The sequence below is a fragment of the Dermacentor variabilis genome, chromosome 2, assembly GCF_050947875.1.
Source record: "Dermacentor variabilis isolate Ectoservices chromosome 2, ASM5094787v1, whole genome shotgun sequence".
NCBI classification, from domain to species: domain Eukaryota; kingdom Metazoa; phylum Arthropoda; class Arachnida; order Ixodida; family Ixodidae; genus Dermacentor; species Dermacentor variabilis.
Window position 1 is genome coordinate 236,054,219 of NC_134569.1, and position 15,656 is coordinate 236,069,874.

General features: G+C 44.1%; 1 protein-coding gene across 1 annotated transcript in view; it reads left to right on the top strand.

Moving 5' to 3' along the window:
- Window positions 1-15,656, top strand: part of rho-7 (rhomboid family intramembrane serine protease rho-7) — a 59,443-nt gene that overhangs the window by 4,998 nt on the left and 38,789 nt on the right. The window contains exons 2-3 of the mRNA XM_075682720.1: window positions 3,278-3,395; window positions 12,106-12,228. Of these exons, the coding sequence (XP_075538835.1) occupies window positions 3,278-3,395; window positions 12,106-12,228 (241 nt within the window). The remainder of the gene's footprint in view (window positions 1-3,277; window positions 3,396-12,105; window positions 12,229-15,656) is intronic.

Sequence of the window (15,656 nt, forward strand, 5' to 3'; positions counted from 1 at the left end):
TTCACTTTCACCTTGAATCTTTCCTTGAACCAGTATTTGAACCACAGATCTTTTTCTACCGACATATTTCACATTTTCTGTCTACTTCAATGTGCAGCAACTGTGCTTTTTTTGCCTGCCAATGCTCTCGTGATGCTTTCTATGATTCATCGATTGCTTCCCGTACCTCCCTCTTCCACCAACTTTTCGGTTTCCTTTTTCTTTCCCAACATACGTGTTGCTTCTCTTTCCTTATTTCTCTCATTACACTTCGAAGCTCACTCTTTGCTTGGCCATTTGCCAAGTTATTTCTTGACTCTTGTGACTATATTTATTTGTTCAGTGTTCTGATTTGGACTGGCCATTCTTCTCTCTTTGCTTGCTTTCCCAACTACATGCGAGTATCCCATTTTCAAAAGGATGCATTTATAGTCACTCCCTATCTTATTGTACCCTTCCTCATCAATAACCATTTCCCTCAATTTATCATAACTTCCTTCTGTCGTGAGACAGTAATCAGTGGTTGATTGTCTATTTCCGACTTCCCATGTGATCTGGCCATCACATTTAGGCCTCATATTCACGATAATGAGGTTACGTTGCTCACAGAGATCTTGCATTAACTTCCCGTTGTTGTCAGTGTAACTGCCTAGATCGTCTGTGTGGCGTGATACAGTTATCATCACGGCATTGTCATCGTACACTGGTCAACATCTCAATGTCCTCATGCCATTGTCATGCCATTGCAGTTGTTCAATCCTCATAGCTATAAGTTGCGTCCGACTCTCTTGATGCCGTTGTCATCAAGCTATCGTAGTCATACTGTCGTTTCACCATCGTCATCACTTAAGTATCATCATCCTATTGTTATCATATCACATCTTCGTCGATCCGTTCACGTCCTTACTTTTGTCATTCGCAGTTTGTCATTCTGTCATAATCATGTTGTCGTCATGCCATCTTGGTCATGCCATTGTCATCATTCCAGCTTCTTCAGCCGGTTGCCGTTGTGATCATACAGTCATCGTTAACTCAGTGTCTTCATGTCATTGTTACAGCATTGTCATAATTTAAGAATCGGCATCTCATCATTGTCATGCCATCGTTGTTATATCTCTTTGTCATTAAATTGATATCATTCCTTCGTCATCATGTCGGCATCACTCGGTTGCCATCATGCCTCCATGTTCGCGGGCGACCTATAGGCAAGCGAGTGCCGTAGCAAAGTAGGACTATGTCAGAGTATGTGGCATACAGCCGAAGCAGTGAAAGTCTCAGAATTTGTATTACACGTCTTAAATAAACATCACTTCAGGGGTATGGTCTATCGCTACATTGCTCAACTGCTATTCCCATTGCCGTCGGCATTCGTCAGGAGATGAGTTCTGCTGAATTTTCATCTCATGCTGGGGCATCAATAAACTTTCCTTGAAAGTGTCTGTGCTTGGCAAGACAAATCATGGCATTGATGCGATACCATGGCATTAATGCGATTCCTGCATAGCTTAAATTTCGTTTGCAACTCACCAAAGTTAGGAGAGAGAGAGAGAAAAGGGAAAGGAAAGACAGGAAGGCTAGCCAGTGTAAATACCACCTGGCTAGCCTGTGCTGGGGAAAGGGGTAAGGGGAATAAAAGGAGAAAGAAGAGAAAAAAAATAAGAAAAATTCACACAGTAACGCGATGCTCTGCGCTACAACAGTCAAAGGCAGTCGCACGATCCACAAGCCCTTAAAATCTTCAGCACAGCCCTTAAGGCCTTGGGTGCAGAAAGTGATGCCAAGTGATGATTTTCTTTTTTTTTTCATTTTCTAGTCACATCCTGCGAGACTAACAAATGTCTTCTGCTGCAGGCATAGAGGGCAATCCACTCCTAAGGAAACACCTAGATGGTCGTGAATTAACTATTATTACTACAGCCTACTTTACACAAAAAAAGTGCAAGGCTGATAGGATGTACCTGTACATTAAAAAATAGTCTTCATCCTGTCATGCTGTAATACAACTTTATTTAATAGCCAAATAATAGTTGTTTCCTTTAACAGTGTATTTTGCTGTACAAAGAAATCTATGTGACCCTCGGTTCAAATCTTTGTTCAATAGTGTTGGTAAAGAAGTCATTGCAATAAGCTGCACGAGTTTCAGCTTAGCATTAACTGTAGTGTTGCCGCAATTTAAGACTGGCAGCACTAAAATCAGTTTCATACTATATGCAAAGGAGGACCTAAAACAAGTATCTTCTACTGACAGTGTCCTTCACCAAACTGCGGGCTGATGCTCTTCGCTCAGAGCATACATTGTGTTATAGGCACACAGTAAATTACCAACTCTGCCACCCCAATGGGGTTGAATGGGAGGTGCACAATCTCTGCTTCCTGCAATGTAGCTTAGGGCTAAAGGAATAAGACCTCAGTCACACAGTGTAGTCTACGATCGTGAACAAGCCTAACTGAGATAGAATTTCTCAATTGGAATTAGCTCCCTTCCACAGCTTCAAGTTTAAGTTATAAGATCGTGCAAAATTTTTGTGTGTCCATTTTTTCGTTTGTTATTAAATCGACATGACAAGACAAATAAATGGGACACAGCTGCTTTTGAATGCTAATCTTAGTGGCTGAACTGTACAGTTCAACTGGAACTCCAGAAACAATTTGATAATTCCATGTGCTTTTTTTTTTTCACAGTTCTTGGTTGCTTTGATTCTGTCAAATTGAATTTACAGTGTCAAACACTGTGAGCTACTAGGAATTATTAGTTTGAGCAACAAGAACATACTGGAGATGTCAAGAACAAACTGTCGAGTGTTCCTTTAGGTGAATTAAGGTGAATTGAAGTGGATTAAGGTGGTTTAAGGTGGTGGAAATTACAGCAAGGTGAATTAAGGTGGAGTTTTAATTTAAGGTGATAACTTAGGCCAGTTTTCATGCTTTAAGGATACTTAAGTGACTGTCAACTTTGCGGGTTGGGTAGATGGCAATTTTTTCTTTCATAAAACTAAAACTAGCTCCACTTTGTACATTTCTGCAGAACTGATTTGACAAATCTGCTTTTTGGTGCACTTTCATTTTCTTTGTAGTTCATAAATTTCAGTTAGAACTACAAGTTGATTTCCCCTATGATTTCCTTGGCTTCATATGGCTGCGACAAATGAAAATCGGGCCCCTTTGTTCCACTTTTTCTCGTTAACAGTAACTGCATGTTTCAACAGGCCAAATGGATGTTATTCAGAGTGCCTATTGTAGATCTGTTCTGTCTCCCATTGCAATGCTCTTGTGTAAATGTTCTGGCGCATGTGTTCAGTTGGCGCAGTGTAAAGCAGCCATGGGTGCGGCAAGCGCGGCCCCCACCGCCGCCTCCAGAGGCCCCGCTTCCTCCTGGCTCAGCTCAGCTCACCAAGGCCACTGCATTCACCGTTGGGGTATGTGCGTTCTCTGAGCACACTTGTGTCTGTAGTGCTGTGGCAGCATACAGTAATAATAAATCAATAACAAAAATAATTGCGCAGAAACCATCAACAGTGATTGTCAGTGTAAGCGAATAGCTGAATGGTTCAAGAATTGGGTTTATTAAATGAACAGTGCCATTGACTGCACATATTTGTTGCAGTGAGTATATTGAGGCAGTGTTTGCTGTTTGTTTAGTTGCATAATTCTGTTGACTGTGTTGAGAAAAGACCAGTGAACCACCACATCTGTGGCAGTAATACAGGTAGGCAACATGTGCATCTCGGAGAGATACTCAGCATCAAGTTAAGGACTGCACAAAGAGCAATGGAACGAAAAACGTTAGGCGTAGCGTTAAGAGATGGAAGGAGTACGGTGTAGATCAGAGGGCAAACGGGGATAGCCAATATTCTAACTGACATTAGGAGAAAAAAAAATGGAGCTGGGCAGGCCACGCAACATGTTGGTTCAATAATAGGTGGACCATTAGGGTTACAGTGTGGGTGCCAAGAGAAGGGAAACGCAGTCAAGGATGGCAGAAGATTAGGTAGGGTGATGAAATTAAGAAATTCACGGGTGCAGGTTGGAGCTGGTCAGCGCAGGATATGGGTAATTGGAGATCCCAGGGAGAGGCCTTCATCTTGCAGTGGAGTTAAAATAGGTTGATGATGATACTGCTGCCGCTGCTGCTGAAGCTGATGATAATGATGAATGAGTGAATGAATGAATGAATTGAATGAATGAATGAATGAATGAATGAATGAATGAATGAATGAATGAATGAATGAATGAATATGCCTCACAACTCGGTTGCTCAAGTTCATGCGTGCCTTGCGTTGGTGCCTTTGTATCGGTGGTGAAAATACGACTTCACTCAACAAAACAGGCAAAAAAGTCAAGGCTATGCACTTTAATAGTAGCCTTATTGTGCAGAAATGCATCCATGTACAAACAACAAATAAACATGTACATGTGTTGCCGAACGTAAGCACACAGTGCTTGAGCATGGGCAGACATATCGGGTGTGACAGATTACGTCATGAATGCGTGAGCATAGGATGTGACCATGCTTGTACCATCGATACTGGGACAGAATGGTGATGGCGGCCATGTTGGCGATGCAGACATGCCTAGAGTGTGTACATAATTGCTATCACAATATTATATTTGCAGTATTGATAGCCATCAAATGGAAGGCAATATATTTGATGGCTGCAGTAGTCACTGTAGCAGGATAACGAAACAGTGAACAGCAGCTGGCATATTCAATAATATTTTTAGAAAAAATAACATTGGTTCACTTTAAAAAGATATGTACAGAAAACAAAAGAAATCAAAATTTAAATTAGTACATATGTGACCATCTAGGTTAACACAAGTTTTCTATGCTTTCAGCAAGAAGCAAAAAAAAAAGAAACAGGATATATGTATGCCTCTCACCTTTCATTGCAGAATTTCATTTTTTTTTTTCTCAACATTTTGTCTGACGTACTATAAAACTGAAGAAGTGTTTGTTTCTTTGAAGGGCGTATTTCCAAGTCTGCCGGAAGTTAATTCCTGCACATGTTTTCTTTCGTATTAGCATGACTCCAGTAGTTTTATATGTCGGTTCAGGTTTTCTTTGTACCACCATTACCATTCCATTGATTTCAGGACTGAAGTAACATGTTTCTGTAGTTCCCATTTTCTGTATGTTGTCGTGCTTCCTAGCTGAAAATGTGGTGCTACTTGCTTGTAGGCCACTTGTTTTCACCACTATCCTCCCAGTGTGACATAAGTAGCTGTGATTTTAATTGTGGTCTTATCAACATATAGCCAGCAAATTATATGTTTAAAATGATAAATGTAAGTTACAAGTCGGTGGTGACATATACCTGAACCCCCCATCGTTTGCCGCTGGGTGTACACGCCGCCCCCCTCCCCCCTCTTCCTGCGAGTCTCCGGTTGTCAAAGCGCCGGCTCGAACTTAATTCCTTTCTTCGCTCCTCCTCCAATGCAACCCCTGTGCGGTGGCAATCAGAGAGCCAGATCGGTGGCAACGGATCTGTATATGTGCACCGCCCGAGCCGAAATTGCCGCTGCCGTTCGCCCTGTGCGGTGGCAATCAGAGAGCCAGATCGGTGGCGGCGGATCTGTATATGTGCACCGCCCGAGCCGAAATTGCCGCTGCCGTTCGCCACTGCGAAATTATCTGCCAGTTCTTTCTGAGCCATGAGCGAGACGACCGATGGAAGTCCTCCGTCTGCTGCTGCTGCTGCTGCTGCTAAACGAGCTGCCAGAGCAGAGGCCCAGCGCCGTCGCCGTCAGAATCCAGAGGTGCGTGCCGCCGAAGCAGAAGCTTACCTAGTGGAGTCTTTGTTAAAGGAATACGTGTGAAAAATAAAAAAAAAATTCTGTGATAGCGCATACATGTGTTGCTCGATTTCTTTGCCTCAATCTATCGAAAAGGTGAAACAGCTTATTTGCTGCGCTCAAATTTCGCATTAGGAAGTAACGTAATCGTCGGTAATTTTTTAGAACCTGATTAGCACTTACCCTAAATCTCCTAATTGATTTCACCTAAAAGAGATGTTAGTTTGCTCGTTGGTTCTCATCTACATCTTTTTCTCTTTTTTGTTTGCACTGAACATCACAACTTAAGGCAGAGATGGTATTCACACAGTACTGTTCAATGCTTAACCCTTTCAACGTCACTGATGTACTGGTGCCCTTCCACGTCTGCCCCGCTATGTCACTGATATACCTGTATGTTCTCCACTCTCTCCACTCTAATGATCACAGTAGCACGAGCTCCGAGGTGGTTCCACCATCTGTTCTGTATTTCTACAAGCAAATTTTCTCCTCTCTCTGGGTTAGCTGAGTCTGCAGTCTTTTTTCGCTGCTTCGGAACATGCCTTTTAGTGGGTGGGTTTGCGCAGCACGGAACACATGCATTCGCAGATGGGAGGGATAGCTTTGTCTCCCGGACTTTGTACATTGTTACAGCGGCAATTCTCTATCCTAATATTTGTGCCATAGTGCAAGGCTACCACTCTTGCATGCTTCTGCTATCTGTCATACGTTTACAGAACTTTTTCTTATTTTTTGTCTCCCGCTGTATTTGCTACGGCACACTTCCCTTTGAGCGGTGAGTGTGCTCTTTTCAACGGTAAGTGGGTGTCAACCACGTGCCGTTTTCCATCGCTCCCTGCTTCTCTTCCAAAAAGAGTTTGCACCATTTCTGGCCCTGCAGTGAAAAATGACGTGCCACTGTTCCATTCCTACAAGTTCTTCACTGAGGGTGATGCAGACTTCTGATTTGTTTTCACTGAAATGAACAAGCAATGTGCATAAACATTGTATTAATGTGGTATGCAGCAGTATTCAGTTTGGTCATACCTTTTAAAAAAATTATCCTCCGAGGCACAGGAGCTGAGAGGCATTCCCACAAGGAGCTCCTCTTTGCTGGAATTGCTGAAAGGTGTTTCTGCAGCTCAGTGACTGCTCTACTTGAAGGGCAATGCACGTAGAAGGTCACTCGGCAGAGTTTAGGAAGAGCTTCAAGGCTTGCAGAGATGTTGATTGCATCTTTGGAGTGACCGTATCCTCTCTACTTTTGTTCGCACTGTTGCCACTCCCACTTCTTGCCAGAGTGCACTTTCTCTATGCCTCATGCATTGCAGTGCAAACTGAATGCAGTTTCTCCAGGATGGCTCTGCCCTCTGTCATATCTCTTTTATTTGTTGCTCTCTGCTTTGTCCGGCTGAATTTGAATAAATGGTAGCTCTGCTTTGTTGAGCGTGGCCACATGATCGCCTTGACATGGCTGCTTGCGCACACCTTCGACTGTTGATTGGAGTAGCGGCTCCTTTGGCTCTGAACACAAGCCAAGCTCAGAATCAGGAAACCACAGCTTGTCCTCCAAGGAAGAGGCGACTTTGATTGTGTTGAATATTGACCCTGACATTATGAGAAAGTATTGAGAACAATGGGGTTTTTGAGTCTGCTGTGCATTTTATTCGTGTTTTGAGATAGGGATATGAGGACCGTACTAAGAGTGCATTTGCCATTTTCCATGTTGTTTTTCCCCTTCTGCATAACCAAAAATAGACCATTGTGTTCGTTTTATAATATAAGAGAAAAAATTTCACCGACAATTACAATACTCCCTAATGCGAATTTTGAGTGCAGCTGCTTATGTGTTTTGAATTCGTGATATACTGTGGCAAATAATTTGATTCTGAACGACAGGGTCCTCTCAGCAGTGGCACTGAACCTCTGCTCGGAGGCTCATTTAGCAGCAATGGCAGACGAAGCATTTCCACTGCTTGCATCACTCATTGTTTAGAAATAAAGTGTGAACACTGGGAAGCATGGATCGAGCTGAGTGCATTCTCTAGCGGCGGCGGTGACGCAGGTGTGATAGTGCAAGCACATGCCAGCACTTGTTTCTGCACTGGCCGCATGCCTGGCTGCCGCCAGCACTCCGCTTTCCTCCTCACCCTTTCACCACACCCTACTCCATTTTCCATCTCCTGGTTCTGCTGCACCCTCTGCTCTGCTTTTCTCCTCGCGCCTCTTTGCTCTCGCTGCTTTTTTCATCCCCCACTGCATGCTGCACTCGCTCTCATCTTTCACTGTGCTCGTTCGCTCGGTTACAAGTGACGCCAACGCTCACCGCAGGAACGGGCGCCTAAGAGATGTGTTCTAAAAACGGATGCTCAAAGGGTTAAGATGCCATACTAAGAAAGAGAAATTTTAATGCTTTTAAGTCACAGATTGTTTTTTATTTTTTCTTAGAAAAAGTTGAGGAGCCATTCTACTCAGTGAAGAGGGATGACAAGCAAAGCTGTAGCACATCACACAGGGTTAGAGAAGGGTACATGTATTCATTTTATCATTTGGTAAGAGTAGTGAAGATAGCTTTGTGGTTACTGTGATATGCACTGATTGGTTTGGTTACAACCTTAGACAGGTCCTTGGCCAAAGTTAATTCTATACACAACCACTGTTGAGTACATTACTGACTTTGGATTAGTATGGCGCTTCAAATCAAACTCTTCTAGCACAAACTGAGTGAACCATTTCTTGTCTGGCTTTGAAATGTCCACATTTGTGTCTCTAATGATGATGGCAGGGCTAGTGTCACAGGGCTAACCCATGCAAAGTGCACGGTCATGAACTTCTCAATATCACACTTGAATGTTCCTGGAGATATAAACACAGTTCATATCACAGTTTCGTCTTTCGTTTGTATGGCACAGACATCCCCACAGTCTGCATTGTCCTCTTGCAAGTCGAGGGTGTATGGTTGTACATACATCTTCTCCTTTACGTCTGTGGCAACACCTCCTGCTCGTGAGTTCGTGTACTGTTCACAGATTATTCCAGTATACTCATCAACTAGAAACGATGCATCTTGATTTGTTTATTTTATTAAGTATTTATTATTAGTTATTACTAGGGGTGCAGTGCTTGAAGCCTGCTTCACCTCCGCCCCAGGTTGGCCCAATATTGCACTGTCTCCGGGATCAGCCCATGCTCACCTAAGTGTATCTCTACTGTTGACACACAAACACGACATGGAACCGTAGCCATAAACAGCTTCGCTATAAAAGAACTCATCGACGCAACCCTTGACAACAAGGCGGCAGGTAGTCAAAGGTTGCTGTCACTTGACTCTGCTCCCTCTGCACCCTCACGTTTTGGTCATTTTTGTATTGCATATTGCTACGCTTTCACTTCCTGGCTCACGATGCTAATAAAGAGGCAACCACATGCACGCAATATTGAAGCGTAGCGATAGACAGACTCTGTCATACTGTTGTGTCTTGCTGTGGGACAGCTATATATATGGGCGTGGCATCAAGAAAATAAAAAGATTGGTGACAAATTTTGTTGTTGTCTGAATCATTACAATTGTACACCAGAAGAAAAATCTTGAATGTGCGGCGAGGCCAACATTTTAACCACAGGTTATTAGATCTAGTTTAAATGTGCTGTCATCACCAGTGGTAAATGATGTGGCGCCATCGGACATCTAGGGTTCGAAAACACTTTCACGAGTACACGACCTCTGAAACTGTGGCACGTGTGCCATCTGGGATGCTTAGTGTGAGTGTGTATACTCAGTATGATATGAGACAAATCAAAGACTGATTTTAGCATTAATTTTTTGCTGTCATGAAGGAGAGCAAGTAGCAAGAGCAAATTCAAATTGAGGCAGGCATACTAGTTGCTGTTGTTATGCAGTTACACATTAATGGCAGGCCGCAGCACAGACTTCCGGACGACAAGCAAAATTTCCACCAGCAGCAGAAAGTTTCGCATCCAATTTCGATGCTCTCGGCTGTGTCTTCACTCAGTTTCTGGCCATGCTTTGGTGTTATATGCAAAAAAAGAAGGAAAAAAATAATCATAGCACCAGCTGTTGAGCCTCGTTTTACTCACTGATGGCAGTAAAGGGCAGTAATGGTGTATGCAGTATCATAACTTCTTGCTCATAGATTGGTGATTTAAATAGCACTACAGAAATGTGGGCCCTTAAACTAAGTCTTTAACTAAGTGTTTTCTTAGCACGAACCATGTGCTGCACAGTTTCAGGAATGGTATTTTAGCAGCCCACGTTGACGTATTTGCCTTTAGTGTCCCTTTAATGCACTATGCGAGGTTCAGCCTGTGAAACTGATGATTGTTCACAAAGAATTCAGCATATTTAAAGAGACGAACATTTGAGCATGCCTCACTTTGAATGTAGCTAAGTGCTGCTCCATAAGGATTTTCAATGCTTGCAGATAACCGTTGCAAAACATGTATAGTCATATTGTGTTTATCATATTCACATGAAGTATGTATACATACCTAGTAATAAATACAGTGAAACTGCGTTAAATCTTAGTTGGCCGGAGCTCAGAAAAAGTACATACTAAACGGTAGTACTGCTTAACCGAAATAGCATGAGATCGCCCACTTACCTGTAAAAAACGGAACTCGTAAAGAGTGCGACGAAAGGGGAAAAGCATGCAGTATTTATTCACTTTGCGCAACAAAAGTGTTATTTTTATTTGATGCCGCGGCAGCCTAGCAGCGACGAAAGCGGCCTCAAACTTAGTGAAGCTGTGAGCCAGCTTTTCAGCTAGCCCCCTCTTCTCGGCAAACACTCGCATGGCAGATTCCTCGTCGGCGTCACATATTCTCCATGCATGCGCGCGGTAGTGCTGCAGAAGTAGCGGGGCGCCTTTTTCATTGCGGGGTGCTGTTCTTGTCGTGATGATTGCATTCACGAGGCTGACATAATGCGCAGACTCTGCCACTGTTGGGCTTGAATCGCCCGTGCTGTCACTTTCCGTGTCGTCCTCATCACTGTCATCAGTTGACACTTCGGCAACAACAGAGGAAATGATGGTGAAAAGTCGAACCTCGTAGCTGACATCTCTTCACGGTCGCAGCAGCGCTGCCGAGCAACTTCTTCGCATTCCAAATGCCACACACCTTAGTCAACAGCAGATCCCTGTCACGTGCCAGCACCGACTTCTTCGTTTCACATTCGATAGCATGAATAATGTCTAATTTTTCTTCTATGCTGAGCGCCCGGCGTCTTTTTATCCGAGCTTCGGCATGACGCGAGTCCTCACTTGCACGACGCCACAACGCTCTCTGGCATGCCACCAAAATGATGTTGATGTGGCTTCACGCGCAAACATACAGGGTGCTTGGAGGCTGTTGTTCCAATCTCTGAGGCTTGTTGTTCTGCCAGGCCACGCACCACCGTGTTGGAACCACTACGTGTTAACTGATACGTACGTGATAAGCTAGTAGGGTTTATGCGGATACAAAACACATTATGTTCAATGGCAGCTGAATCGGGGATTTGAGTTTACTACTTTTAAAACGAAACTATTGTTTAAGTGGGTACACCGGTTTAACGATGTTTTACTGTACAAATTTTTTATGCAGTTGTATATAATGGCACAGTCGTCTCTGCACTTACATTTTATGCATGTGCGGTACACTAAGAAGGCTGCCTGTTCCAAGAGCATCAGTCGCTTTCGTCACTGAAAACATGTCCTAGTTGAGATTCACATGTTTGTGTGTGAATGTCAGCCATTAATATATACCATATACTATACTTTTGTGGACGAGTTAATCAAGAATTAGAAAGTATGAGTAGAACATCTCTTATGATTAATATCTGAGGAGAACAATTTTACGTAGCTATGTCACCAAGGGCAGTCTAGGCAGTCTAGGCCAGAAAATTAAGCACACAAGCTGAAGTTGTGTGAGGAGCACATAAAGAAGCGAAAGGGAAAACAAAAGAATGCATTCAAATTGGACTTCTTAGGCTAGTTGTAAAATTCACTTGTTTGCATTTCATTCATCAACTGCATAATACACATTGTGTTCACTTTGTATTTCACAGTACAGTACTCGCAGAGTGAAACACGACGCCTGAACAGTCAGAACAGTCGGGTCTGTGGTGACCGGAAGCAGTAACCACTCCAAAAAATGCTGTAACCCTCATGGTGTACCACAGTGCAACATCTTGCTTCCGCAGGCATCCACAAACAGTGCTGTGTGTACTGGCGGCCATGCTCTACGACTGTCACATTTCAATCCGTGAGCGCTGTACATGGTAGCCTTCACCGTGTTTAGTGGTAGCACTACTACATTGCACCTGGATCATAGCCCAAAGTGTTCTTCTTTCAGTGCTGTGGGGTGTCCTTCCTGGGTGCAGCTGTCTGGCAGTACGAACGCATGCGGCGTGAAGCACGAGCCATCATTGCCCACCGATGGACCTGGGAGCCAAAGCGTGGCAGCTTCCGACAGCAGGTCAGCTCCAGTTTAAGCTTTCTATAAATTTTTGTATCTCACGCAGATGTATTTATGTTCACCTGACTATTTTGTCTGTCCTTATGTTTTGCCCCAATATTTACAATGTATGCCCCCAGAAAAACTATACAGACAAGGAATTTCGGGATAAAGCCCATTTCCTTCACCTATGAATGTGTGCCAAATCAGCTTCTTCCCTCCGCCAAGATCTGTGCTAAAAGGTCACAAGGTAGTTCCGCTATGGTGCATGTGAAGAGAGGTAGAAATGGTGGCAAGGAGATGTTGTATACATTGGAGTGGTGTTAGTTAGTAGTGGTATGTAATAACAGTGTAACAGTATAATCTCATAGCAATATCTCCAACAGGCAGTAGAAATGCACAGAAATAGCAGCAAATGCAGTGCAAGCAATGAAATCATTGCATTTTTTTAAACATGGCACCCAGGTCTGAATAGAACAGCACTGTCTGCAAATTCTGTGCCAGGCTCACAATCGTGACAGTACATCGAAAGATTAGGTGACACTCCACTGGTCAGCAATCGTTCGTGCTTATTTAATCTTTGATCGATGCAACAGTCTGTCTATGCTATATGAAAGCACCTATAGCTAAAAGGAACTCTGCGCACTACTTCTATACGGCTTAAGAGAGTTTGAGCTCGTTGGCATAAATCCATCAAAAGAAAACAGCACTAAAGACATGGATGAGAAAGGAAGAAGACAGGATGAGTGTTGACAGCCAACAATTGTTTTTATTTTGCATGCACAAATATATAGCTTGTAGAGGAAGAAGAGTTGGCGGCATGCCGTATCACATTCGTGTACGCACTGGTAATGCCCTGGTAATGCGTGACGAAGATTTGCCGCCAGTCGATGTGATAATGGGGTGCAAACCATTGCGGAAAGCTTTTCGTTACTATGTTCCTACGGGTGGCTCATCATTGAATGGTCGCGAGATCATGTGTATGTGTTAGACTGACAGCCATTGAAGCAGTGTTCGAGTCTGCAGTCGACCAGCTGGCAACTACTGGGAGCGTCCATGCCAATTTCAGCACATGGGTAAATAGCTCCAAACTGCGCGAATGTGTGTACGCGAACTCTGAACTCGCATATTCGATGCAGCCGGTGCGCTTTCCGGTGGGTAATTGGCCCAGTATTCACACATGCTTCCGTGCTTTCTACACATGCCCCACAGGGGCATCTCCGTCAGTAGGCATTTGTTGTGTGGCGACACCACCGACCCGAGCTCATGGGGGTTGGACCCTCCCGTGTCTAACTGTGCACAGCTTAGCCGTGTTCAGGGAAAAGAGGGTTCTGGGGTTCAATGCCAGTTGTTTCAATCCAGTGTCGGGTGTTTGGACCTTTAAGACCCCTTGGCGGAGGCAACACACCCGTTTGGCCTCTGCTTCACAAAGACGGCACCCCCAGACCGAACCACCCAGGGGAAATCGGTGGTCGCCTTTTCCTGTCCCTCTCCTCAATCCATTGCTTTGCTATCGACTTACCTTTTCTGTCCTGTCATCTCCTTTCTTCCCAATCTTCCAGTCTCTCCCACGTGGCTTGGGTTAACCTGGTGCGGTATATCTAACCTTGAGTATGGCGCATGGGGTTATGGCAGCGATGCACGGCTGGCATGTGCAAGTCATTGCTCTGTCAAGCTTGTAGCATCCCCTTGTTGGACTTCGTGGTGGGTGGCTGCCATTGCTGCTGAAGTAAAAACATATAACATGCATACAGCGTCTTTCCCTTTGCCACGTAATCGTACCGCTGCAAAGTGCGCACGCACTGAAGTCTCCCTGAACTTCTTCGTTCAACACAAAAAAATCTTTTCCACGATACAGTACCACATTATCCACAGCGATAAACCTGAAAAACCAGTAAAAGTTTGATCACCATTCCTTGTATCTAAATCCCTAATGGACACCATCAGACCAGGCTGTAAAGCTTGCAAGATGGCCAGCGGTGACCTCCTCTGTGAGGTTCATGACAAGCTGCAATATGAAATGCTTGAAAATCTCACAGCTTTCACTGACATCACAATGACAGTGACCCCACATCGCTCCCTGAACACAGTCCAAGGCATGATCTCCAAGTCCAACTTGTTAGAAGAAACCGAAGCAGAATTATTGGAATGCTGGCAAGAGCAACGTCTGATTTAAAAAGAATAAAAATCATGCGAGACAACAACGAAATCCCAACAAAGCATCTGATAATTACATTTTCCTCTAATGTTCTGCCAGAGACCCTTGAGACAGGCAATACTAAAACCCGTGTCAGGCCCTACATTCCTAACCTTTGATGATGTTTCAAGTGCCAGAAGTACGGCCACAGCTCGCAGAGCTGCCGTAGTTAGCTCACTTCCACAAAATGTGGTGATAAAGGTCACCCCTCCGATAACAGTTATGGCACATCCCACTGTGTGAACTGCGAAGTCGACCACCTGATATGTTCCCTATCCTGGGAAATGTGGAGATAAGAGATCGAAATAATTACTTTAAAAATCAAAGAAAATATCTCGTTCAATGAAGCCAGAAAAAGGTGCTCAGTTTTTTACAGTACAGCTTACGCGGATGCGGCTTGTCAGGGTGCAGTGCTGCATCGGCCTCTGCCACTTTCCCAGCCTGTGCGCAGCGAGCCTTCAGGTATGACGCCTGCCCACCTATACCTACTGTTATACCTACTGCCCAGCGGTGGCAGTAGGTATAACTACTCCACCTACCCAGCAAAAGAGCTTGGCAACACCTGGGCCATCGGACCACAAGGCCTCTACTCACCAGCCGAGGCCTAAAACACGAACAAGCTGCCTGCAAAGGCGGGCATCCAAAGCTTCCTGGGAGGCAATACGTACAACACCGGCATGCCAAAAGAGCAGCGCAGTTCTCTCGGCCCCGCCAAGAAAGGAAAGCAAAAGATCATGGGTCCAAGCAAGGACACATGAATATAAATTTGAATTTCTCCTTGACCTACAGAACACACCTTTTATAACACTCAATGGCCATGCAGATAATGCACCGGAATACCAGGAGACTTATCTGTAATCTGGACGACGTAACTGAATTAATATCTCGATCTCAGCCGAAGCTGTTCTGTGTCCAGAAGACACATTTAAATTCCAGGCAAGTGAATTTTCTCCGGCAATACACAATTTTTTGCAAAAACCATGATGACGCTGTTGCCTCGTCTGGTAGGGTAGCAATTATTGCTGACAGGTCTGTTACTTGCCAACGTGTAGCCCTTCAGACTCCTCTCAAGGCCGTGTGAGCAATTCTTTTCAACAAGTTCCTAACCATTACTTCTATTTACATATTGCCCAACTATCAGCTCAGCAAAACAGACATCTATAGCCTCATTGACCAGCTCCCGAAACCATACATTATCACCAGAGATTTTAATACTGATCACATTCTTTGGGGAGACTAACACCGTGACATA